Genomic DNA, 27,551 nt, shown 5'->3' with positions numbered 1-27,551 from the left:
AATTAACACATATTTCATATGTTATATGTATTATAGATTATATTCTTATAATAAAGTAAGAGAAAATATATTTACTGTTCATTAAGTGGAAGTGAATCAGTTATAAAGGTCTTCATTTTCATTGTCTTCACTATGAGTAGGCTGAGGAGGAGGAGGAAAGGGAGGAAGAGAAGGGGTTGGTCTTGCTGTCTAAGGGCTGGTGGTGACAGAGAAAATCCACATATAAGTAGACCTGTGCAGTTCAAACCCATGTTGTTCAATGGTCAACCGTATTTTATTTTTTCTGTGAAACATCTATTTCTATCTTTTGCCCATTTTTCTACTTTAAACTTTATCTACAAGATTCCCTTTCCTTTCGTATATTATAACCCTACACCCTGTATGTCTCCTTCCAATACAATTGGCATTGAGTATTCAATTTGATGGCAATAATAAAGACAGAAAGCCATCCAGCAAAAAGGCACATTAATCTTACCACTACATAAGATTCTTTGAATGTTCTCTTTATGGACTTCACAAATATAAACAACCAGATACTTTTGGAAGAATCTTCTCCATTGCATCATCACCTAGCCTAAAACATTAAACCATTAATGTCAGAGATATTCCAGTATAATTTTCCTAAGACATGTAATCTTCACTCACCACTTATCATAGTAGGATGAACTCTTAAGTCTGTATTAACAACTTGACTACATTAAACAAAGCAGAGCCCATGAATTGATACAAGGTGGATAAGCCTTCATCACATGAACAAAACACCTCAGAAGCTATTAAATTATTATGAATAACACTTGTTCTCCAGGCAAGAAATAGCTCAGATTTCTGTCATCATTCTGAAGCATTTTATTTCCATTAGAGATTTTGCCACATTGCTAACTTCAATCATATAAACATGTAAAAAGCAAAGTATACCACTTAACTTATTCTGGTCAAGAAATGCTTTTAAATAAAACATGAAAGTAACACAGATAAAAATGGATGCAAAGTCAATCAAATCCATTCCTCCTTAATGCAGTTAACACACAATGATCCCATCACCATAAAATCAAACTAATCAATACGGCATCAGAAGGATGGTGAATCCGATTTTATACACTACCATTGTAAACACAAAAAAAATCATTATTAAAGGCTCAAGGGATTTAAACAGCAAAAGTCAATGTATTATCAGCTTTTCATATACAATCTGAGTTGTATTTGGAAAAGGAAAAACATTACAGTTTAGGCTAAACATCAGCGGAAGGGGCTAAAAGCGATAAATCTAAGACATTAACCACTGTAGTTTTAATACAATCCAGCATAATCTAAAAACAGCCTGTACTCCAACTGAACTACTTATCAGAGACAAAAACATTTTATTGACAAAAAACAGATTCATGTTAATTAAAAGAAAGACAGAATTATACTGCACAGATCTTGTTGCTTTAAAAATTATAATTTTTTTAAAAATGTACATACTAATTTACCTTTTATTGAAAATCAATTTCTTTCCTGTCCTCTAACAGAATTTTTTAATCAAGTTAAAATTTCAGAATATGTCATAAGTGGAAGATTGGAGCTACCAACCAGTAACAGAAAAGGTAGAATGTTCCATGTTGAACAACATTTAAGTTTCTTAACTTTTCAAAGTTAACATTTCTATGATTCTTCTTAATAAACATATTTGTTTCAAGTGTTATCAATGCATTTATCACAGACAAATGAACTTTTGCAACTCTCCAATCTATAGTCCATTTCCATACTCCAAAATTACGACTTCCTTTTTCAGGGTCATAAAAAGTTAATGAACTTGAAGAAAAAAATTAAACCACATTTTTAAACATAAGGCCTAAATGTTATATTTTAATATAATTCTATGTCCCCATACTTCTATTTAACAAAATAAATACATGAATTACACTTCTATTTCATCAAAAATACTGAGACAACATTTTCTATTTTGAAATAATCCCAAATCTCTCCATCAACAAATGCTAGATCTTTAACAGATGTATGGTCCTAGACAATGTTGAGGAGAGTTGTTACTACCCAATAAATGTGGGTGGCCTTGTAGGTGAATTAATTAAAAATCAAAAAATCAAAGAACAAAAGGAATTTTTTTACTCTAACACTCACAACACTAAAGGTTTATACATTTCATTTCAATTAAAAAAGAGAACATTTGTGTGTATCCACATCAACTAATAAACACAAGGTCATTAGAGTCAACTGAAAAGTTTTCTAGCACTTCATTAAAAAAATACGAATCTGTAACATATTTGGCTAACGACAAAGTTAAGACAGGAGAGGCAGAGAATTATTCAGATTTCAAGTAAAATACAAGAGCCAAATTTAATAACCCAGAATTTCAAAGTTTTTCTGTTTTAATTGCAGAAAAACTTTCTTGAAATGCTGTTAATCTTACTATAGGAACTAGCACATAAGTAGCTGCCAAATGTAATTTTTCATCATGACGCCAACCCATATATACTGGAAACAGATTTTCTCAAAACATATGCAATATTTAAGGCTAATACCTTAACAGCTCACATAGTTTCTAAGCATAGTGCTCTGAATACGAAATTAAATATATATTCTATATAAAAACTAAAAGGAATTTTATTTCACCAAAACTGCCCTACTCCTATCTCATTCTAGGAATTGATTCTAGATTGTATTTTTATATCAACGATCACACACTAACAGAATAAAAAAATTACCTTCCTTTAAGAAAAGTATATTTAAAATGAAAACTATGACACAAACGAAAATAGAGTTTATGAGTGCATGGGGGAAAATGAGTGCAAATGATACCTTACCAGCAAGATTTATATGCAAATATAACATGTATTTCCGTGCTTATGATCACTCATTGTAAATGTTTCTGAAGCTAGATTTTTAAAATTACAGAACGCTGTATCTGAAGATACAAGATTTTATAATAAGCTACTGCCATGTATGTATTCTTATATGCTACTTTAAGATTTCACATATTTTTATATTGATAAGAAAACATCTGTTATAAATTTTGATACTACTCAGTAAATTGTGTAAGTTGCAACTATTAATTAATTTGTTTATAAATTCCTCCAAATAGGTATGGTCCTGCCTTTAAAACAAAATTTATATGGCTGGGAGCAGTGGCTCATGCCTGTAATCCTAGCACTTTGGGAGGCCGAGGCGGGCATATCACCTGAGGCCAGGAGTTCAAGACCAGCCAGGCCAACACGGCGAAACCGCATCTCTACCAAAAATACAAAAATTAAGGCTGGGCGCGGTGGCTCATGCCTGTAATCCCAGCACTTTGGGAGGCCAAGGCGGGCAGATCACTTGCGGTCAGGAGTTCGAGACCAGCCTGGCCAACATGGAGAAACCCAACTCTACAAAAAAATACAAAAATCAGCTGGGCATGGAGGCATGCACCTATATCCCAGCTACCTGGAAGGCTGAGGCAGGAGAATTGCTTGAACCCAGGAGGTGGAGGTTGCAGTGAGCCAAGATCGTGCCACTGCACTCTAGCTTGGGCGACAGAGCAAGACTCTGCCTCAATGAATAAATAATAAAAATACAAAAATTAGCTGGGCATGGTGGTGGCACGTGCCTATAATCCCAGCTACTTGGGAGGCTGAGGCAGGAGAATCCGTTGAATCCAGGAGGCAGAGGTTGCAGTGAGCCGAGATCACTCCACTGCACTCCAGCCTGGGCAACAGAGTGATGCTCCATCTCAAAAAAAAAAAAAAAGAAAGAAAGAAAGAAAAAGAAAAAGAAAAAGTAATTTATTAATCTTATAATTTAGGTTATGACAAATGTCATTACACACAAAAAAGGAACAATAATTGAGTCTCTAGGGTGGCAAGTTAAGAAAAAAAGAATATTATGAACAGAACAGTATTAAACGTTATATATTTATTTATTAAACAAATGTCCTCACAGATAAGAGAATCTCTCAGAACCTCGACTTTACCTTCAGGTTTGATGCATTAATAATGTTCAAAACAGCAGGTTCTAACATGTTACTAATCATTTTTAAAGAAAAACCTCATTTGAAATAATCTGAATTCCTAAAATTCCAAATTGATAATCTCCTAGGCCAAATACATTTTGACTAATCTTGATCTTAGCCCCATCTTTGCAAGTAACACACATTGTATGCACCAAAAGTTCTTCTTACCTGGCCCTCTCCGACAGTTTCTGTGTCAATAACTGTGATGATGCCTGGGACCAAAGGGCTCCGCCGTGAATTACTGTGGATAGCAACGTCATCTTCTGTCACACCTGAAGGCAGTGTGCCTGTCAGCTGAGTCACCACTTTCCCTACCATTGTCAGGCCACTTTTCAACGTCTGTACAATGAAAGGTAAAATGTATGACTTCACATCAGTATTTGGATTCTACATAGAAATATGCATTTTATTAATTTTCCTAATCATTATGTTAAATTATTTATTCTCTTACAATCTTTTATATAGCAGTAAACTGTCACAGACATTTAGTCTGACTTCTAATGATCTTGAATTTTAATTAGAATATCAGTATTAGTTTGAGGGAATGGCATCAGTAAAGTCTCTAAAGTCACCATGGCAGGGATAAAGCCATAGTTAAAAAAATTAAAGAGCTCTGTTTTACATAAGGGTGCAATTATATTTTTATAAAAGATATTTCTTTCATTCCCTTCTCTTAATGTATATATCTTAAAATCAATGACATAGGAAGAAATAGAAACTATGAAATGGTCAATTCTTTGAAATATTATAACTCTAATTGTATATCTATCTTCTAGTATGAAAAAGACTGAGACATTGGTAGAATACCTATGTGGAAAAGAATGTGCTTCCAAAGCAAATCTATGAATATGCTGTTATATAATACTGTATACCAAGATTTGGCATATGGAAAACACAGTCTCTGTCCAAGATATTAATTACTGGATGAATGAAGTATTACACTAAATTAGTTAAGAGAGTTATTTTCTATCTGGTAACAGAAAACAATTAAATGTGGTGCTTCTACTATATTATTTCAATTAAAGATAACTTAAGATGTTTATAATTACATTTTAGCTCCATTTCATTCAAAACATATAAGTAAAACTAACTCATGAAATATTTTTTCTTCCATGTAAATATCCTCTGATTATCCTCATATGGATTAATAGAAACATTTTTCTAAATAGCAAGTTTTTTCATCTGAAAGGAAGAAAGCTTCAAGTTTCTGAGTCTACAGAAAAAAAAATGAAAGGAAGAAAGCTAAAATAAAGACAAATATATGTGAGTCACACATTGCTGAAGAAGGGTATCATCATTAGAACCAAAACAGGCACCCTAGAATACTTAGATATATCAAAAATTACATTTTAAATAATATAGGTACATTTTTCCAATTCTCATGTTGTAGGAAAAAAAGTTTCATTAAAATATTTCAGATTAATCTTCAATGAGGTGACTATCTTTTCTAAAACAATTATGAAAAAAAAATCCTCACCTAATTCTGGCACATGCTATGGCTAAATTTGAAAATATAAACTATTATATACGTGGTACTTCAAATTTTAATTCATAAATAGTACACAAAGCCAGTTGTGTATAGAGGTCTAAATGTGATATAAGCAATAATTAGATTAAAATTGAAAATGGGAGAAGTATTTTCCAAAGAAATGTTGTATTAAAATACCATAAAACTAGCACTAATAATAGATGCATTATTTTATGGTAGCTATGTTTCCACGGTGGCTTTTCTATGGACTAGGGACTGGGAAAGGCACTTAACTTAAAGTATGTTGACAGATTTCCTCAGATACTTCAATTTTATGAAAGAGAAAATCGAGGCTAGGGAAGTTAAGTAAAATGGAAGCTCAAACAGCCCAACGACAAAGTCAGAATTCAAAACTGGGATCATCTGTCTCCAGGGCCTGATTTTTACACTATCCTGTACTGCCTTGTAATCTATTTCTGTTACTACTTGTGATCTCACAATTAATGAATACAAAACACAGATGTCTGACGGGTGGAAAACAGGAAAAATTAAAATCCATAATAATATACTAATAAATACTTAAATAAAAATGACCAGCAAAGCCATATGCTGAATTCAAACAAAAAGATATAATTTAATGGCAGACTAAAACCAAGAGAAAGCCACAAATCAATTGTAACTGTTTTGTTTAGTGCTAAAAACTCAAACTCCAGTGATTATAAAACACATTAGCGTTCCTCAATTAGCAGCCAAACATTTCTTTCAATAATTCACAAGAAATGACTTACACAAAGTCTGTTAGAGTGTTGTCAAGTAAGCCTCTGAAGAACCAACAGAATCAGGCGCCACAGTGTATTGATGTCAAGAGCAGGCCAGGAAGCCTGATTAACCTCTGAGATGCCTCAGCTGATGTACTCACTCCATTAATGCTAATGGAGATGCTCCCACTTAAACGCGGCTATCCCTTTATCAAAGGAATGCCTTTTAGTTTTAAAGTCTTTGGTTGTATATCCTCCCCATTTGCCCCGAGCCTATTACTTCATGCTCTTATACCAATGAAAAGGAATAAAACTAAAAGAACTGGAGCACATAAAAAGTGGAAAGTAACGTGTACCAAAGCAAACCACAACAGTAAAAGTTAGCATAAGAGAACCAGGAAAAAGATCCACAGAGAGAGAGAAGACAGCAGTATATTTCATAGTCAACAGCTCATATTATGTGAAGAGTGTTTGATATTTCCTAGGGAAAAAAAAAAAAAAAAACATGACTATTGATGGAGTTGTCTTAGTAGTGGACAAAAATCTAAACTCAAAATTTAAGTCATCAAATCTGCAATTTGTATAGCAAGTTACAAGATACTACTATTTATCATAACCCATTAACTATGCAGGGAGTCAGGGGTGTTAGAGAAAAGTGCTGGAAGTTTTCTGCATTTGTAAAGACCCTTGCTTTTAGGGTAAATTTGTTTCCATGTTAGCACCAAGCACATCTATGAGCACTAGTGTCCAGAAGTTAACTGATAATGTTATTTAACGGAAATCTAAATCACCTCACAGTGATTTGTCTCTCCAATTAATTTTAGTAGACAGAGTACGTATATACCTGACTATTTTCTCAAATATATATGAAAAATTATAAAGCCTCAGCAAAAATTAGGAATAGAGAAGTATAACCTGGCCAAAAGGAGATGAAAAATTAGACTGAGTGTCCTCACAATCTGAGGTATCTACATAAAAATGTTCATTAAATCGCTGATGAATCTTCACACGAATACTCACAGAACTAAACTGTAGCTGTAAGACAGCTGAACATGAAAGACTATAATGAAAGTGTGAGAAAATTCGTTATGACCTATAATTCAAATGAGCACGGTACTTATTCTGTTCTGCTGCAAGCAGATTTGCCGAAGGGTCACTAGTCATCTTTAACCTTTCCCATGCCATATCAGTTGGCCCCCCTATCCATTAGTGCTAATGGTGCTGCTCTCACAAAAGCTGTTAGTTGTCATTAAGAAGTTATCAGATAACAAGAGAAAACAGGGGCATTTTTATGAAATCAATTGACCACACTGGGGTTAACACACATGAAAATAAGACGGTAATGAGGGAACTAGAAAATATGGACCAAGATTTTATAAATGTGTCAAATAATCTCATTTGAACAATTTCAATATTTTTTTTTCTTCATCGCTACCATAAAAAATTCATGACTCTCATATTCTTTATGAGAAAAGTCAAATTACTTGGAAAATCAAAGGAAAAAACATTAATAGCATAAATATTATGCAAGTTGTATTTGGAAATGCAGAAAATGTAAAAAAGATTATTTCCTCTAAGGAGCTCCAAGTGCATATGCAATGAATATATTTATCCTCACAATTGCAGTGAGACAAAAAATTTAAGACAAAAAAATTAATAATTAATCCTTCTATATAACAAAGTGGTTAATAACCTCTATTAAGCCACAAGGGAAGCTGTCATCAGAAAGAGTAAAAGAGTAATGATTACACTTTCAGACAAAGTGACTTAATAAAATAACTGTAAAATTACTTTAAGATAAGTATTTTTCTTAAGGAGCACATACTACATGGCTTTTTAACATGCTCTCCATGTTACATCTCAAAAAATATATCACCTAGAAATGGTTAAAAAAGAAATAAGAAAATGTATTTTCTATTTTCAATAATGACAGGCTGGGAAAATCAGATCAATCTGATTTCCACTAATGAGAATAACTAGAAAAATCGAAGAGAGTATTTTTGTAAAATGCTACTTGAAGGTACTGACTTACAAAGTCAGAATCCGAAAGAATAAGGAAATCCAGACATTTCAGCTGGGCATTTAGGCCTAGAGGTATCTGGTGATTCTAGGAAGCAGGAGGTAGGGTGCTAAGAAACTAAGTGGTGTTTTTGATAGATGGAACTAGAAAATCATCTATGAGAGTCAAAGGCCTGCCAAATGGGTCTACTTGGTGACATTCCCTCCAAGCTTGGGTTTGAACATAAAGAAATATACAACAGAAGAGTCCACCTACAGCAATAAGGTGACCACAGCTATTGCAGGTGAACTTCATTTAAATAATCTCAATCCCTGAAATTGGATTATTATTCAAGACTGATACTGTCCCAGAACTCCACTGTCCATCCCAAACTCAAAACTATTTTCTAAAAAGTTTTGAAATAAATTCTGGCAAACAAGTGATAATAGGAGTTAAAAAGAAATTATTTAGGCAGTTAGTGAGAGTAAGGGAGTCCTCAGCAAGGTTTTCCTTTAAATAAAAATCAGACCCCAAATAATTTCTTTTCTAACAAAAAGCAGACCGAAAGATCAAGCTACAAGCATAGATAAGCAAGCTGGAAGCTTGCATAGGTGAATGCCAGCAGCTGTGCCAATAGAAAAGGGATATCTGGAAGTCAGGTATATTCAACACAGAGGTTCCCTCTTACCTTTTCTTTCTTACCACATGTGCAGGCAACATGGCACCAGCCAGGCAGAGACTCCATTTGCATAATAAAAGATTATGGTGGGATAGCCAGCCTCTTACACGTGCTATGTAAATGGCACACCTGGTCCAACCAACCCACTACACCCTATGTAAATCAAACATCACCTCCTCAAGCTCATCTATAAAACCAATCACATCTCGCCCCAATCCTGAAACCCACTCAGGCCCCCTCCCTCTGCAGGAGGAAGCTCTCTTCTTTCTTTCACCTATTAAACTTCCATTCTTAAACCCACTCCTTGTGTGTCTGCATCTTCAATTTCCTTGGCATGAGACAACAAAACTCGGGTATTACCCCAGACAAACGACACCACTTCACAAGGACTCAAGTCATAATAAATGAGAACCAGCAGAAACAACACACAACAGAAACGGACCCAAAAGGGAACCAGACATTAGAGTTATCAGAAACAGACTTCGGTATGACCAGGTTTACTGTGTTTAAACAAGTTTGATAATTTGAGAAAAATTTAAAAACCAAGAGAACCAGAAACTATCTCTATTTAAGATATTATCAATGAATATATTTTCAATTTTATCAAATACTTTTTGTTCATCTATGGTGATAAGCATATAATTTTCTCCTGTTAAACGTACAAATTATGCTCATTGATCTTGAGTGATAAACCAGCCTTATATTGTGGATTATCTCAAATGGATTGTGACACAATATATAGCGTCCTATATATTGAAGAATTGTGTCCTATATATTGTTATCTCAAGTGGATTGTGACACAGCATACATTGTGTCCTATATATTATACTATAATTATGTCCATATATTCTTATTCCAAATGGACTATGACACAATATATATGGTATCCTACATAATGCTGTTTTTCTGCAAATATTTTATTTAGGATTTTTCACTTCTATGTTCATTGATTTGGACTGTAGTGTTCTTGTATTATAATGCTCTTCTAAAGTTTTAGTATTAAGGTGATCTGGCTTCATCAAACCAGATTAGGCATAATCTCACTTTGCTTATTCTCTGGAAGAATCTTTGTAATATTGCCATTGTTTATTCTTAAATATTAAAAAGAATTCTCTAGAGAAGTTTTCTAGGTCTGGAGACATCTTTGTGAGTTTTTAAAAAATAACCCTTATATTCTCCCAAAAAGAAAAGTAAACAGATTGCAGTGGCGCAATCATGGCTCACTGTAGCCTCGGCCTCCAATGCTCAAGCAATCTTCCCACCTTAGCCTCTGGAGTAGCTGGGACAACAGGCATGCACCACCACACTCAGATAATTTTTAAATTTTTTTGTAGAGACAGGGTCTCACTATATTGCCTCAGCTGGTCTCAAATTCCTGAGCTCATGTGATCCTCCCACCTCAGCCTCCGAGAATGCTGGGCTTATAGGCATGAGGCACAGCATCCAGCCCTAAAGTGTTATATTAAACATAATTTCATAGTCTTAAATGTGGAAGACATGAGTATATGCCTCACAGTTCCCAATACTGAGGTATGAGAAAATGGGGAGTTTGCACTTTTTTTGTTGTTGTTTTTTTGTGTGTGTTTTTTTGAGACAGAGTCTCGCTGTGTCGCCCAGGCTGGAGTACAGTGGCGCGATCTCGGCTCACTGAAACCTCCACCTCCTGGGTTCAAGCAATTCTCCTGCCTCAGCCTCCCGAGTAGCTGGGACTACAGGCACCCGCCACCATGCCCAGCTAATATTTGTATTTTTAGTAGAGACAGGGTTTCACTATGTCGGCCAGGCTGATCTTGAACTCCTGACCTCATGATCTGCCTGCCTCAGCCTCCCAAAGTGCTGGGATTATAGGCACGAGCCACAGCGCCCAGCCCTGCACTTATTTTTAAAACATCTTAAGTCCAGCCTCACTCACTCTAGCATGTCCACTCCAGCATGTCCAAAACATGGAATGAAGATCACTTTCTTTTTATATAAGCACATAAACACATAAGAATAGCAAACAGGAGCTGAAAAGTTATCCTCCATTCCATAGCTAAAAATTACTGAAAATGATCATAAGCTGAACTATCGTGATCCATGTGTATGAGACAGACAAGTCTAAAAGGAGTCTAATACTTGAGAAAAAGATCTCATTGTTGTATTTTGTAGATAAGTGAGTAGACTAATACTGAAGATGTTTTCTAAATACTCTCTCTCAGCTCTTCATTGAAATAACCATCATAATTTTTCTATACACAATGGAGAAAAGTGAGCAATCTTTATTAAGATTTCTGCAATTGCTGGGTGCGGTGATGCACACCTGTAACCCCAGCACTTGGGAGGCTGAGGTGGGTGGATTGCTTGAGCTCAGAAGTTCAAGACCAGCCTGGGTAACATGGCAAAACTCTGTCTCTACAAACCAGGCGTGGCAGCATGCGCCTGTAGTCCCAGCTACTTGGAAGGCTGAGGTGGGTGTTCACTCCAGCCTGAGCAACAGAGCAAGACCCTGTCTTAAGAAAAGAAAAAAGATTTCTGAAATCTAAAACTCATAGTGCTATAGGCATAAAGACCTAATGGTTAATTCTCTTTTGGGTGCAAAATACGTAATGCTTGTCTCATCAAACCAAGGAACACATTCTGAAGCACATCATGTAAGCGTCTGTGATCAAATATGAAGTATTTTTGTATTTGTTTTACACAAAACAGTATGACCTTTGATTCCCACTCTGTGGTTTGCTTTAAACTGTTGTTCTTTTCTGAATGGTTGTGCTTTCTATTATATGCTGTCATTTAGATTCACTCTGTCATTCCTATTATTAGAATTGTTTTGTTGTATACTTCACAATTCAAAAGGATAGTGGTTACAAGAATACCTTATAATCAGCATAAAGTTTACCAGACATCATCAAAATTAACCCTCACACACATGAAAAAAAGAGCTCACTTGACAAACATGAAGGGGCAGCCCCTTGATATAAAAGAATCTTTGAATGTGACGAGGGACTGACTCAAGTTTTCATAGGGAATAATATTCTTTTCACGAGAAGAAGACTCTGAAATGTTCAAAGATGCAAAGGGATGTCAGTGTAGGCAGAATGATGCAAATCACAGAGAATCCAGAAGTCACTGTTTAAAACATGGAAAGCTTCTTCCAAATGTGGTATTAATTAGACAACAGTCTTGAAGCTAGTTAACAGACTTAAAATATTTAAAATTGGATGAGTACAAGCACTACAATCATTACAATAGAAAATATAATTCAGGAGAGAAATCTGAACAATTACTACACATAATCACAACTCTCCAAGATTTCGGAGGTACTCACTTTAGCAGCACTAATGACTGTGGCAGTATAAGACTGAATGTTGTCTCCACAGGCTCCACCACGGGACTGATGACATCGAATCAACTGAGAAAAAGAGAGAGAGAGAAGCAGAAAGTCATTTCTATTAATCTGTTTAACTCTACAGGCTATTAGGATAGAGCTTATTTACCGTGAACAGTGATGGTAATGGGTGGGAATGTTTGCATGAATGTATTTCAGACAAACAGCTAAAAGCTTTGCTGAGACACTTCTACCCCTTTTTATAATCTACTGGTGCCACTCAGGCAGTTTCATGCTCAACTATGGTTTTCATTACAAGAAGAATAGTCTTTAAGAATCCATAAACTCTGAAATGGTAGGATTGGGGTCTGGTGGCCTTTCCACAAATAAATTTTAAAAACGTAATCAAAGGACTTACACATGACTTCCTAACTTAAATATCTGACATGCTAACAAATTAGATGTTTTATCCTGTTAATTCCTCCACAAAGATTATAAAAGAAAACATAAAAAGTAGACAAAAGATTTTGCCGTATTTGCATTTTCAATTGTGTCCGTGGAAAAGCGTTACAAATTACGCATAAATCAACTATGACACCTATATTAGCTGTCCACTTCAGAGAGCTTAAACTTTTACCATTAGGAATGAAAAAGACATACCCTTATTTGTGACTGACGTAAATAAAGCAAACTGCCAATTTTCAAAGTGAATCACTACTTTGATATGCATGATTATTTCACATGCTAAGCAATAAACCAGGATTAAATTCTCCAATGGTCCTCTACTTCCTATATTTAGCAAAAAATGTCATTAGCCAGATTTGTATGTTTAACATTTTTAAAAAACAAAATGACAAGGGTAGAGTATTAGAACTGCACCACATTATGAGTTTTTTAGAACCTCTGGAATTCACAAAGAATCTGTATCTCACAAAACATAAAAATTAAAAATGCTTTACATCGTTTAAAACCAGGTCCTCTGATGAAGATTGATATGTAATCCTTTTATTCTTAATTCAAAATTTTCTTCATTACTGACATTGTTATTTTAAACATCCCTGAAAGCAATAGTAATATATTATAATAGAATGGAACACTCTTAAAAGTATGATATGCAAAGTCAACTTTTTTTTAGGCTATCTCTGTTATGTCACACTGAATGACTGCTTAAGTAGATTTCAAAGAGAGAAGTGAGGAATTTTCCAAATGATAGGTGATCATCAAATGTGTTTTCACATAGAGTAAGATATAAAGAATTTGAAAAGTGATCATTTTAGGAAATAAAAAGAATCTCTCTCTTGCTCATTCATCCACAAATACACATTCAAATAATTATGAAAATTATTCCTTTGCTGCCTCCTGCTGCATGAGCAAGGAAAGAACGGCTATTACTTATTCCCTGCTTCTGGTAATTAAAATACTCAAGGACAAATACGTAAAAAAAAACAAAAAACAAAAAAAACCACTCTTATTCTTTTTTTTTTTTTTTAAGAGACAGAGTCTCACTCCATCACCCAGGCTGGAGTGCAGTGGTATGATTTCAGCTCACTGCAACCTCTGCCTCTTGGGTTCAGGTAATTCTCCTGCCTCAGCCTCCCAAGTAGCTGGGATTACAGGCACATGCCACCACTCCTGGACATTTTTTTGTTTATTTTTAGTAGAGACGAGGTTTCCCCATGTTGGCCAGGCTGGTCTCAAACTCCTCAAGTGATGCACCAGTCTTAGCCTCCCAAAGTGCTAGGATTACAGGAGTGAGCCACCACGCCCAGCCCTATTCTTACCTTTCAAATTCAACTACAACTGAGTCAGCAGTTCTACACAAAAGTAACTAAGTCAGAAATTTTGGTCTAAAATTTAGAATCATCAGAAAATTACATTTGTATCTTGGTTCAACAAAATTAAAGATGAGTCAGAATTTTCTATAGTGCAAAATTCTATCAAATGAACTAATTTCCAGGAAATATTGTTAAGCAAAAGAAAAAAAAAGCAGTTTGCCAAAGAGCATATATACTATGTTATCTTTTGTGAACGAAAGGGATACAGACTTTGGTCAAAAACCATTTCATGCTCACCTCCTCCACTTAGAAGAACCAAAACAGTGCATAGAGAATCACACTTCAAATACACTGTCCAAGGTAAAACACTGGAATTCAACAGAGAACTAACAGGAAACACCAAAAGTAGGTAGGAGAAGGAAGACAGGTAGCCTGCTTGGCTAGGATAGGCTGGGAGCTGGGAGTGGCTTCCCAACACAAGGCAAGGGTAAGTAAGAGAATTCCAGCGGCCCACATCCCCCACCATGGAACCATGCAATCTTAGCCAGCAAAGAGACCCTCAACCCGCCCAAGCCCTGAAACTTAACATAGGGAGCTGCTGGGAGACTCTCCAACAGAACTGCTCCAGGGAGGGAGCTTGTACTGGGTCCTGTACACTTTCTGATACCTAAGTGGCTATAGCAAGACAATATTTTATTTTTCTTTTCTTTTCTTTTTTTTTTTTTTTTTTTTAAGAGACAGGGTCTCACTATGTTGCACAGGCTGGAGTGCAGTGGCTATTCATAGGTGCAATCCCACTACTGATCAGCATGGGAATTTTGACCTGCTCTATTTCCAACCTGGGCTGGTTCACCCCTCCTTAGGCAACCTGGTGGTCCCCTACTCCTATGAGGTCACCATATTGATGCTGAACTTAGTGCAGACACCTGATTGGCATAGTGCACTACAGCTCAGAGCTCCTGAACTCAAGCAATCTTCCTACCTCTGCCTCCCAAGTAGCTGGAACTACAGGCACAAGCCACCATGCCCAGCAAGACATCATTTTCAAACTTGGTTTTTGGCAGATGGCATGCTGCTCTGGGGCCTAGCAGCACTGGGACTGAGGTATTAAAAAAAAAACAAAAAACTCAGGGGCCTGGAGTGGTGGCTCACACCTGTAATCCCAGCACTTTGGGAGGCTGAGGTGGGCGGATCACAAGGTCAGGAGTTAGAGACCAGGCTGGCCAACATGGTGAAACCCTGTCTCTATGAAAAATACAAAAATTAGCCAGGCATGGTGGTGCATGCCTGTAATCCTAGCTACTCAGAAGGCTGAGGCAGGAGAACTGCATGAACCCAAGAAGTGGAGGTTTCAGTGAGCCGAGATAGCGCCACTGCACTCCAGCCTGCGCAACAGAGCGCGACTCCATCTCAGGAAAAAAAAAAAAACTCAGGCTGTCACTGCTGGGACTAGGGTGTGATCTGGGCACATTCTTGCACTAGGGGCTGAGAATCGAGTAAAGCATTGGCGGTAGCAGCTACCAATGCAGGGAAGCAAGTGCTGCCAGGCCAGAGACTGAGACATGAGCAGGCATGAGTTGCCACTAAGACTTGGTTGTGAGCTGGGCAGAGGCTCCTGCAGCCAGGGATGGGGGTGAGACAGGTATATGCCATTGCCACCAGGATTGGGGGGTGAGCCCCACTGGGAGTGGGGTGTGAAAGAGACACATTTTCCCCACCTACCAGCCTAGCTGTGGCCACTGAGGCCAGACCTACCCTCTCCAGAAGCAGCCTCAGGGCCCCTCACCCAAAAACTGATCCTAGGATTGCCCTGTCCCCACCCACCATGGCTGGTATCTGCTCTCATCATTGGGGAGCCTGAGAACAAGCCCACCCAGCCTAGTTCTGCCTTCAACTCCCAAAGACAGAACATATAACCCAGGGTCCTTGGGACTGCCCAACCCAATCCACTTCTTTGGGTACATAAGCACTCCTCCAGGGGGTCTGAGGTTGGGCCTTATCTCCCTGCCACTGCCTCAACAGCTGGCACCTACCTGCAAGCTCCAACCACAGGCCTGGAGACTACCTCCTGAACCCCCAGACCACTGCAGCCACCACCAACATCAACACATGCCACTAGGAACAAAAAGAATTATCTTGCCACTGCTACTGTCATCACCCATGTTACGCTGACTGCCCAGGGGCCCAAGAACCAGCCCACCCACACTGTTCACCACTGCCACTTCCAGCATCCAAGCAAGCTACCTGGAAGACCAAGAATCAGCCCACTTGTAACCACCAATATAGGTGCCAGTGTACACTACTCTGGGGCACAAGGATAGGCACACTCAGCCCAATGCTGCCACCACTGCATACTGATGAACAGCCAACCTGGCATCCCAGTCTCCAGCAAAACTTCACCACAGCCACCGCTAATAATCACACCCTAATTCATTAAGTAAATAATAAATACCCCTAATGATGTATACAGAAAAAAAAATCAGACTACATTACTGCACACACCCAGAATCAAGACCAAAGTGTCCTATCCAACCAGTACTATAGATATATCTTCATTAATAAAAAAAGTCCTCTACGAAAGTAAATGTAAAAATATGAAGAAGTAACTGTTGCACCAGATGTGCAAATATCAATGTAAAGACACAGGAAACATGAAAAATAAAATATGATGCCTCCAAAGAAACACAATAACTCTCCAGCCAGATTCCAATCAAAAAGAAATTTATGAGAGCCCATTTATAGGACTCAAAATAATAATTTAAAACAATCTTGTGAGATACAAGAGAACTGTGAAAAACAATACCGAAAAATCAGAAAAACAATTCAGAATATAAATGAGAAATTTACTAGAGAGACAGATAATTTTTAAAAGAGTCAAATAGAAATTCTGGCCAGGTACAGTGGTTCATGCCTGTAATCCCAACACTTAGGGAGGTCAAGGCAGGAAGACTGCTTGAGCCCAGAAGTTCAAGACCAGTTTGGGCAACATGGCGGACCCTATCTCTACCAAAAAAAATTAAAATTAAAAAAAATTAGCCTGGTGTGGTGGCACACACCTGTAGACCCAGCTACTCAGGAAGCTTAGGCAAGAGGATCACCTGAGTCCTGGGGGGTCTAGGCTGCAGTGAGCTGTGATTGCACCAGTGAACTTCAGCCTGGATGACAGAGTAAGATCAGTGAGATCCTGTCTCTAAATAAATAAATAAATAAAATAAAACTGACTACATCAGGCAAAAGGGAGAATCTCAGAACTTGAAGACAGATCTTTTGAAACAATCCAGTCAGATAAAAATAAAGAAAAAAGAATTTTAAAAATGAGCGAAGACATTATGACATCTGGGGAAACATAAAGTGTCAAAATATTACAATTATAAGTATTCCTGACATTGAAGAGAGAAAGAAAAAATTTGAAAGCATATTTAATGAAATAATAGAGGAAAACTTCCCAAGTCTAACAGAAGTTTGGACATTCAGATACAACAGGCTTAGCAATCCCCAGGCAGATACAATGGAAAAAGGTCTTCTCTAAGGCACATTATAGTCATTGTCTAAAATCAAAGATAAAGAGTGAATCCTAAAATCAGCAAGAAAAAATCGTGTCTAGTCACATATAAAGGAAACCTCACCACATTAACCGTAGATTTCTTAGCAGAAACCTCACAAGCCAGAAGACAATGGAATTATAGATTGAAAGGGTTGAAAGAAAAAAGTATGTCAGTCAAGAATACTGTATCCAGCAAAATTACCCTTCATAAATGAAGGAGAAATAATGTTTTTTCCAACAAGCAAATTCTGAGAAAATTCATTATCACTATATTGGCCCTACAAGACATGCTCAAAGTAGTCCTAAACCTGGAAGTGAAAGGACAACATTTAGTATCACAAAAACACACCAAACTATGAAACTCACTGGTAAAGCAAAGACACAAAGGAGAAAGAGAAAGAACTCAAAGAGTACCACTGCAGAAATCCACCAAACCATAACATCAAGCAATAAGAGAAAAAGAATGAAACCAAAAATATATGAAATAACCAGAAAACAATCAACAATATAAGAACAAAGCCTCACATATTAATAATGACTTTGAATGTAAATAAAATAATCCACTTAAAAGATACAGAATAGCTAAATGGATTTTTTTAAATGACCCAACTATATGCTCCTTACAAGAAACTCACCTTACCATAAAGACATATGTAGACTAAAAGTAAAGGGAAAAAAAAAAAAGAGATATTCCACACAAATGGAAACCGAAAGTGAACAGTAGTTATACTTGTATTAGATAAAACAGACTCTAAAGTTAAAAACAGTTGGGAAAAAAAAAGACAAATAAGGTCATTATATAATGATAAAGCAATCAATTCAGCAAGAGGATATAACAGTTCTAAATATATATGCACTCAACACTGGAGCACACAGATTCATAAAGCAAATATTAGTATATACTATATCTAAAGAGAGATAAACTGAAATACAGTAATAGTGGGGGACTTCAAAATTCCTCTCAGCATTAAACAGACTATCTAGCCAGAAAATCAACAAAGAAACATTGGATTTAAACTGGACTTTATTTATTTATTTATTGAGACAGAGTCTCGCTCTGTCACCTAGGCTGGAGTGCAGTGATCTCAGCTCACCACAACCTCCACCTCCTGGGTTCAAATGGTTCTCTTGCCTTAGCCTCCCAAGTGCCTGGGATTACAGGCACACGCCACCATGCCTGGCTATTTTTGTATTTTTAGTAGAGACGGCATTTTGCCATGTTGGCCAGGCTGGTCTTGAACTCCTGACCTCAAGTAATTGGCCTGCCTTGGCCTCCCAAAGTGCTGGGATTACAGGCATGTGCGACCGTGCCTGGCCTTAAACTGGACTTTAGACCCAATGGACCTAACAGACTCTTATAGAGCATTCTATCCAACAACTGCAGAATACACATTCTTAGCCCATAGAACATTCTCCATGACAGACCATATGTTAGGCCACAAGTCTCAATACACTTTTGAAGACTGAATCATATCAAGTATCTTCTCAGACCACAATGGACTAAAACTAGAAATAAATACCAAAAGGGACTCTGGAAACTTTACACATGGAAATCAAATAACATGCCCCTGAACACTACTGAGTCAATTCTTTAAAATCTTGAAACAAATGATGATCTTGATACACAACATACCAAAACTGTGGAATATAGCAAAAGCTGTGCTGATGAAAGTTTACAACAATAAATGCCTACATCAAAAAAGTACAAAGATTACAAATTAACAATCTAACAATGCACCCAAAGGAGCTAAAAAAGAATAAACCAAACCCATAATTAGCAGAAGAAATGAAATAATAAACAGAGTAGAACTAAGCAAAATAGACTCATGAAACAACACAAAAGATCAATGAATAAAAAATTGGTTCTTCAAAAAGATAAACAAAATTGATAAACACTAGCTAGATTAACCAAGAAAGGAAAGACCCAATAAACAAAATGAGAAATGAAAAAGAGAACATTACAACTGATACCACAGAAATACAATAGATCAGCAAACTATTATAAAAAGCTATACACTGAAAATCTGAAAAACCTAGAGAAAATTGATAAATTCCTGGAAACACAACCTAACGTAACAAGATTGAATCAGGAAAAAACAGAAATCTGAGCAGACCAATAATGAGTAGTGAGAGTGAGTAGGTAATAAAGTCTCCCAAAAAGCAAGCCCAGGACTAGACAGGTTCACAGCTGAATCCTACCAAATGTACAAAAGAGATCACCAATTTTCCTGAAACTATTCCAAAAAAGTAAAAGAGGAAGAAACTCTCCCTAACTCATTCTATGAGGCCAACATCATCTGATACCAAAACCAGACAGGGACACCACAAAAAAGAAAACTATAGGCCAAGATCCCTGATGAACACAGACACAAAAATCTTCAAGAAAATGCTAGAAAATCGAAACCAACAGCACATCAAAAATATAATAGACCACAATCAAGGGGGATTTATTCCAGAGACATAGGGATGGTTCAACATATGTAAATCAGTAAGTGATAATCACATCAACAGAATGAAGGACAAAAACCATATGATCATCTCAATAGATACAAGAAAAAGCATTTGATAAAATTCAACATCCCTTCATGATAAAAACTCTTAACAAACTAGGCATAGAAGGAAATTACCTCAAAATAATAAAGACCATATATGACAAAACCACAGCTAACATCAGGCTGATTGGGGAAACGTTAAAAGCCTTTCCTCTAAGATTTACTACAAGACAAGGATGCCCACTTCACCACTCCTATTCGACACAGTACTGAAGTCCTAGCGAAAGCAACCAGGCAATAGAAAGAAAGAAAAGGCGTCCAAATTGGAAAAGCAGAAGTCACATTGCCCCTCTTTGCTGATGACATGATCTTATATCTAGAAAAACCTAATGATTTCACACACACAAAAAAATCTTAGATTTGGTAAATGAATTCAGTAAAGTTGCAGGATATAAAATTAACATACAAAATTCAATAGCATTTCTGTACACCAATAATGATCTAGCAAAGAGGCAATCACATTTACAATAGCTACAAAAATATATACATAAGAAGAAATTTAACCAAGGAGGTGAAAGATCTCTACAAGAAAAACTACAAAACACTGATGAAAGAAATTGTAAACACCAACAAATGAAAAAACATCCCAACCATGAATTGAAAGAATCAATATGATTTAAATGACCATGCTGGCCAGAGAAATCTACAGATTCAGCACAATTCTTATCAAATTATTAATGTTTTTTCCACAGAATTGGAAAAAGCCATCCTAAAGTTCATAGGGAAGCAAAAAAAAAAAAAAAAAAAAAAAAAATGGGGTAGGGGGGCAAATAGCCAAAGCGGTCTTAAGCAAAAATAACAAATCAGGGAGCATCACAGTGCCTGATTTCAAACTATATTACAAGGCTGCAATAACTAAAACAGCATGGTACTGGTACAAAAATAGACACATAGGCTGGGCATGGTGGCTCATACCTGCAATCCCAGCACTTTGGGAGGCCAAGGTGGATGGATCACTTGAGGTCAGGAGTTCGAGACCAGCCTGGCCAATATGATAAAACTCCATTTCTACTAAAAATACAAAAATTAGCCAGGTATGGTAGCATGTGCCTATAGTCCCAGCTACTCAGGAGTCTGAGGTGAAAGAATCACTTGAACCCAGGAGGCAGAGGTTGCAATGAGCAGAGATTATGCCACTGCACTCCACCCTGGGCAACAGAGCTAGACTCTGTCGCGCAAAAAAAAAAAAAAAGATACATAGGTCAAGAGAACTGAACAGAGAACTGAATAACATCAGATACTTAGTGTCTTATTCAGTAAATGGAGCTGGGAAAATTGGCTAGCTATATGCAGAAGAATGAAATCAGACCCCTATCTCTCACCATATACAAAAATTAACTCAGATGGATTAAAGACCTAAATGTAAGACCTGAAACTATAGAACTCCTAGAAGAAATCCTAGGGAAAAACTCTTCTAGACATTGTCCTAGGCAAGGAATTTATGACAAAGACCCCAAAAACAAATGCAACAAAAATAGACAAATGACACTTAATTAAACTAAAAAGTTCCTGCACAGCAAAAGAAATAATCGATAGAGTAAACAGATAAACTACACAATGGGAGAAAATATTTGTAAATTATGCGTCCAACTAAGAATCTACAAGAAACTCAAACAACTGAACAAGAAAAAAACAAACTCCGATAAAAACCCCAAAGGACATAAACAGACATTTCTTAAAAGGAATGTAAATGGCCAGCAAACAAATGGAAAAAAAAATGCTCAACATCACTAATATTCAGAGAAATGCAACTTAAAACCACACCAAGATACTATCTTACGCCAGTGAAAACGACTTTTTATTTTTATTTTTATTTTTGAGACAGAGTTTCATTCTTGTTGGCCAGGCTAGAGTGCAATGGCGTGATCTCAGCTCACCGCAACCTCCACCTCCCGGGTTCAAGTGATTCTCCTGCCTCAGCCTCCCGAGTAGCTGGGACTACAGGCACCCACCACCACACCCATCTAATTTTTTGTATTTTTAGTAGAGACGGGGTTTCACTATGTTGGCCAGGCTGGTCTCAAACTCCTGGCCTCACGTGATCCACCCGCCTTGGCCTCCCAAAGTGCTGGGATTATAGGCATAAGCCACCATGCTGGGCCGAAAATGGCTATTCTTAAAAAGTCAAAAATGGCCAGACGCTGGGGCTCATGCCTATAATCCCAGCACTTTGGGAGGCCGAAGCGGGCGGATGACCTGAGATTGGGAGTTCGAAACCAGCCTGACCAACATGGAGAAATCCCATCTCTACTAAAAATACAAAATTAGCCAGGCATGGTGGCGCATGTCTGTACTCCCAGCTACTTGGGAGGCTGAGACAGGAGAATCACTTGAATCCAGGAGGCAGAGGTTGCAGTGAGCCAAGATCATGCCATTGCACTCCAGCCTGGGCAACAAAAGCAAAACTCCGTCTCAAAAAAAAAAAAAAAAAAAGTCAACAACAACAGATGTTGACATGAATATAGAGAAAAGGGGATGCTTATACACTGTTGGTGGGAATGTAAATGGAAAACAGTATGGAGATTTCTCAAAGAACTAAAAATAGAACTACCATTCGACCCAGCAATCCCACCGCTGGGTATCTATCCAAAGAAAAAGAAATCATTAATTTAAAAAGGACAGGCACTTGTATGTTCATCGCAGTACTAGTCATAATAGCAAAGTTATGGAACCAAACTAGGTGTCTATCAGCAGTTGATTATTTGAATAAAGAAAATATGGTTATACACACCATGGAATATTTTGCAGCCACAGAAAGAATGAAATCATGTCCTTTGCAGCAACATGCTTGGAGCTGGAGGCCATTACCTTAAGTGAACTAACTCAGAAACAGAAAATCAAAAATAGCATGTTCTCGCATATAAATGGGAGTTAAACAATGGGTACACATGATGATGAAAATGGACATAGACAGTGGGGACTCCAAAAAGGGGGAGGGAAGAGGCAGCTGAGGGTTGAAAAATCACTTATCGGGTACAATGTTCAATATCTGGATGATGGATACACTAGAAGCCGAATCCCCACCCTTACACAATATACCTATGTAACCAACATGCACGTGTACCCTGTGAATCTTAAAACAAAACAAAGATATACGGCTTCTTAAGATTTTATAGTCAAAGAGCATTTTCACTGAAAGAGACTGGTACCCCAAAATTTAATTCAATTTTACAATTCTATACTCAGTCCCAAAGCTAAAACAATCAGAAACAAATAAATGCTAGCTCTTATGAAAATACTATGTAAGGACATTTATCTAGAAATATTTCGAGATGAAAGCACAACATTTGATTCACAAACTCCTTGTGAAGGCCACTACGTTGTCTGGTCTCTGTACATGACACCAGATATTAACATGTTTTCCTGAAGAGGGAAAACAACTGGTGCATATTCAGGCCATGCATCTATGAAGGGAGTTCTTTCCCCTCAAAGGCAATATGTAACTATTTATATATTACCTCCACTTCCAAATGGGCAGTTCCCCATATGTGAGAATACATCCACAAGGCCCAAGGGACAATTTATACATCTTTGTCTTGAATGTTTCCAGCACTCAAGGGAAATGCTTTACAGATAGAAACATTAGAAGATACCGTTGTGTCACTACACTTACTTGTATGCCTCTTGTTTTGTTTGAAAAGAATAATTTGAAAGAGCTATTTTTACAAGATATACTGGAAAATCAAGAGAAAAAACAAAATGGACTATAAATACAGAATTCAGTAAGATGTAACATATCTAGTAGTTAGACAGACTTATGGATAAGATCTCAAAGAATTTATCCAGAAAAATAATTTTCTTCAGTAGTTTCTTGATTTTTGTACATTCCAGAGGCTAGAAATTTAGTAGATTTGGCTTTACCAAATAACTACTTTACTTACCACATCCTAATTTTGTCAAGAACTATTTCATATTAATTCATATTAATCTCAAGATACAATAACTATGCAACCAGCAAAAACGAAACCAAAAATAGTAATCTTCTTTTAGAAGATTTCATTCTATATTCACATGCAGGGTACTAAATGGAATTAAAAGAATTTTATCTTTCTTTTTGAAGATTCAAATTTGCCTTTTTCCTTAAATTAGACATAAGTAAAATTCTTAGTGCATACAGTATCTTCACTTATTATGATGACCTTAATAAATAAATTGATAAATAACTGAAAAAGTCAACAAAATGTGAACATGTGTGATTTAACTATTAAAACAAATGGCTGAACCCTTGTTTAGATATAGTTGTTAGCATATAGTTAATGTAAATTAAATTATTCTTTTTTTTTTTTTCCTTTTTTGAGACAGGGTCTCACTCTGTTGCCCAGATGGAGTGCAGTGGTGCGATCTCAGCTCACCACAACCTCCGCTTCCTAGGCTCAAGCGATTCTCCTGTCTCAGTCTCCTGAGTAGCTGGGATTACAGGCGCATGCCACCATGCCCAGCTCATTTTTGTATTTTTAGTAGAGACGGGGTTTCACCATGTTGGCCAGGCTGGTCTCAAACTCCGGACCTCAAATGATCCACCTGCCTCAGCCTCCCAAAGTGCTGGGATTACAGGCGTGAGCCACCACGCCCAGCCTTGTCAATTAAATTATTCTATGCCCAGGTTTCTAATCTACCAATGAAGACAGAAGTTACTCCTGCCTCCTGATTTCTAAAAAGTCAAAAACTACTTTCCTTAATACCACTACTGTGGTCATCTCAATGCTGCACACTAATAGAATGAAGTTCTCTATATAAAACCAAGCTAAAACAATTAAGGTTCTACAGAGTCTGGACTTAATGACAACTGCCAAACATTTATAAATCCTTAAACAAGTTCAATTATTAGTTGCACAATTAAAACCAAACCAAAGCAAATGAACTAGTAAGTAAAACATTTATTATTGGCAATCAACTATGGAGCATAGGTATTTATTATGGAAAATCCTTCAACACTTGCTCCATTACAAATAATCCAAACACAGGCCATGTCTTACCTTGTTTTCTGCATAAGCAAGCCAGCGGCTCCCAAGAGCAATAGGATTCATGTTTGGCCCTGGACATGGATAGCAGCCTGAAAAATTTCAAATGGCACTATTGAGAAATCTCTTAATAACTTTTCTGCTGGTGCATCATATGTCGATGCCAGAAAAACAGAAAAATCAAATGCTTATATTTTTTCAAGCCTCACATAAAATTCCTGTAACACTAGTCATTATTTTGTTAGCTAAGTAAGGTGCATTTTTCCCCCTCTATTTAGTTTCCTTTTGGCTTCACTCTGTCCCAATAAGAAACAAATCTGGAAAGAACTGGTCATCACTTTCAGCAAACAGTGGGCATTTTATATAGTTATTCCTAAACAAGAGAATGAAGTTAAAGAGGGGCCATTTTAAGTCTAACATTCACAAATCAAGGAAGAATTTTGGGAGAGGAGAGAGAAATGATATGATGGGTTCAGGAATTTAAAGGCAAAAGATAAATGAGACTATCAGACATGATACTACAATGAGGAGAGAAAAAGAACAAGTATTTGACCTCACTAAGGCCAGTGAAGACAAGTAACTCTGAAAGCCTGCCTCCACAGAAAGATGTTGGGGAACTGCATAATCCTTTGTATTTACATTTCACTCAATATCATTCTTCTTGCTTGCAGTTCTAGCCAATAACAACAGTTAATTGTTCTATGACATATATTTACTGTTTATTTTCTATCTTCCTCCAACTTGATTAGAGGGATGTGTAAATTGAAGAATCGGTTTTCTTCGCCGCTGACTCTCCCCTGCCGCCACTCCCTAGTCATTCTGACTATGTTCCTATTGCTATGCTCAAAAGCAGTAAAGAAGCACACCTTACTGTCGCTTCCAGTACACAGCCATTTTTAGCCTAGCTCCCTAAACTGTCATCTATTTTGAATTTTCATCTTGAAAAGAAAACAATAAACTTATAGAGAAGAGACAGACCCTAAAAGAAAGTCCACATAAATAAAATAAAAGCTTTCTCATTTTATTGCTCCCTTTTTAAAAAACTGTTCATTCATGCTACTGTTTGAAGGCGTATGTTTGCAATACTTAGGGTTTCTGGAAAACTGACTTCAGGTTAACTGTAATATTACTATTATCTATTAAATGCATATTATGGAAACATATATAGGACAAAAACACACTGTAAAAAGACAACATACAGTAATATAAATAGTGTAGTATTTACACAATAGATTAGACTCATTGAATAAATTAATCTTATTCATTAAAAATATAATTTTATATGAGTATGTATACATGTATTCCGTTGACAATTTCAGAGCTGGAGAAATGTGGATAAATATGATCTATAAGAAAGTTTTTCCCCTTTTAAAATTCGTCATGAAAAACAGAACCAAGTACTTGTGAACAGTGGTGTTACATTAGACATAGCGAATCTCCTGAATTAGCTTTAAAACTAAATAATCTAACTCTCAATCAATTCTGATAACCACTTTAACCTCACAAATACAAAAGGATCCTAAGGAAAAATAGTTTACAATTCTTCATCTCATTTTTTGAGTCCGTATTTTTAGAGTTCAGTGGACCTCAAGAATTACAGTATATTGTAATGAAAACAACTGTTTTCCTGCTTGCCAAAAGAATGGTTTATAGCTGCAATCAGCAGAACATAAGCCACTCAGCACCATCCCAACCTTATAAGCATGACTCCTTTAAAGATTAATCTTCGCCTCTACGTAAACTCTGAAAACAAGTGAAGGGGTTGCGGGGACATGAATCTCTACAATACTAGGCCTAATTCTAACATGTTTACAATGTTATTGGACAAAGAGAACTGGATGTTAAAAGAATTCATTTCCCAATTTAAATGAAGGTAAAAAATTTGTAGAAGCACACTATATTTTTCCTTTACTAGAAAAGTAATTAAGAAGGTACACAAGCATGATGCAATTTTAGATGGCATCCTCCCAGAAAGTGGTCCTAATGGAGAGGTGACCTGAATTCATTTCAAAAAACAAAAAACTGAACTACTCTCTGTGATACTTTGCCTTATTTTTCCTGGCAAGGACAAATAAAAAGTCTGAGCCCTTTTTTTAAAGAAAACAGGTATTTACATTTATAAGTCCACTGATTTTCAACAAGAATACCAAGACAAGTCAATGGTGAAAGAAGTCTTTTCAACAAATGGTGCTGGGACTACTGGATATCCAAATGCAAAAGCATTTGGACTGGAATGAAGGTGGACCCCTATCTCACACCACATACAAAAATGGATCAAAGGCTTAAATATAAAAGTTAAACAATTAAATTCTTAGAACAAAATACTGTAAATTTTCATGACCTTGGATTGGGCAATGGTTTCTTATATAGGACGAAAGAAAAATACATAAATTGGACTTCATCAAAACAAATGCAAATTTAACATGCTTTAAAGGACACCATAAAGAAAGTGTAAAGACCAGGCCAGGCACGATGGCTCACGCCTGTAATCCCAGCACTTTGGGAGGCCAAGGCAGGCGGATCACA

At 36.7% G+C, this 27,551-nt stretch overlaps 1 protein-coding gene across 18 annotated transcripts in view; it reads right to left on the bottom strand.

The window, feature by feature from the left end:
- BCAS3 (BCAS3 microtubule associated cell migration factor) overlaps positions 1-27,551 on the bottom strand; it is a 703,320-nt gene that overhangs the window by 472,616 nt on the left and 203,153 nt on the right. For all 18 annotated transcript variants that reach the window (XM_054457118.2, XM_063655621.1, XM_054457116.2 and 15 more), the window contains exons 10-12: positions 25,041-25,117; positions 12,194-12,277; positions 4,154-4,324 (exon numbers count right to left, since the gene is read on the bottom strand). In XM_054457118.2, the coding sequence (XP_054313093.1) occupies positions 4,154-4,324; positions 12,194-12,277; positions 25,041-25,117 (332 nt within the window). The remainder of the gene's footprint in view (positions 1-4,153; positions 4,325-12,193; positions 12,278-25,040; positions 25,118-27,551) is intronic.

This window comes from Pongo pygmaeus, chromosome 19 (genome assembly GCF_028885625.2).
Source record: "Pongo pygmaeus isolate AG05252 chromosome 19, NHGRI_mPonPyg2-v2.0_pri, whole genome shotgun sequence".
Classification (NCBI taxonomy): Eukaryota; Metazoa; Chordata; class Mammalia; order Primates; family Hominidae; genus Pongo; species Pongo pygmaeus.
Note: the sequence above shows the minus strand (reverse complement) of the source record. Positions and strands in the feature narration are given on the sequence as shown.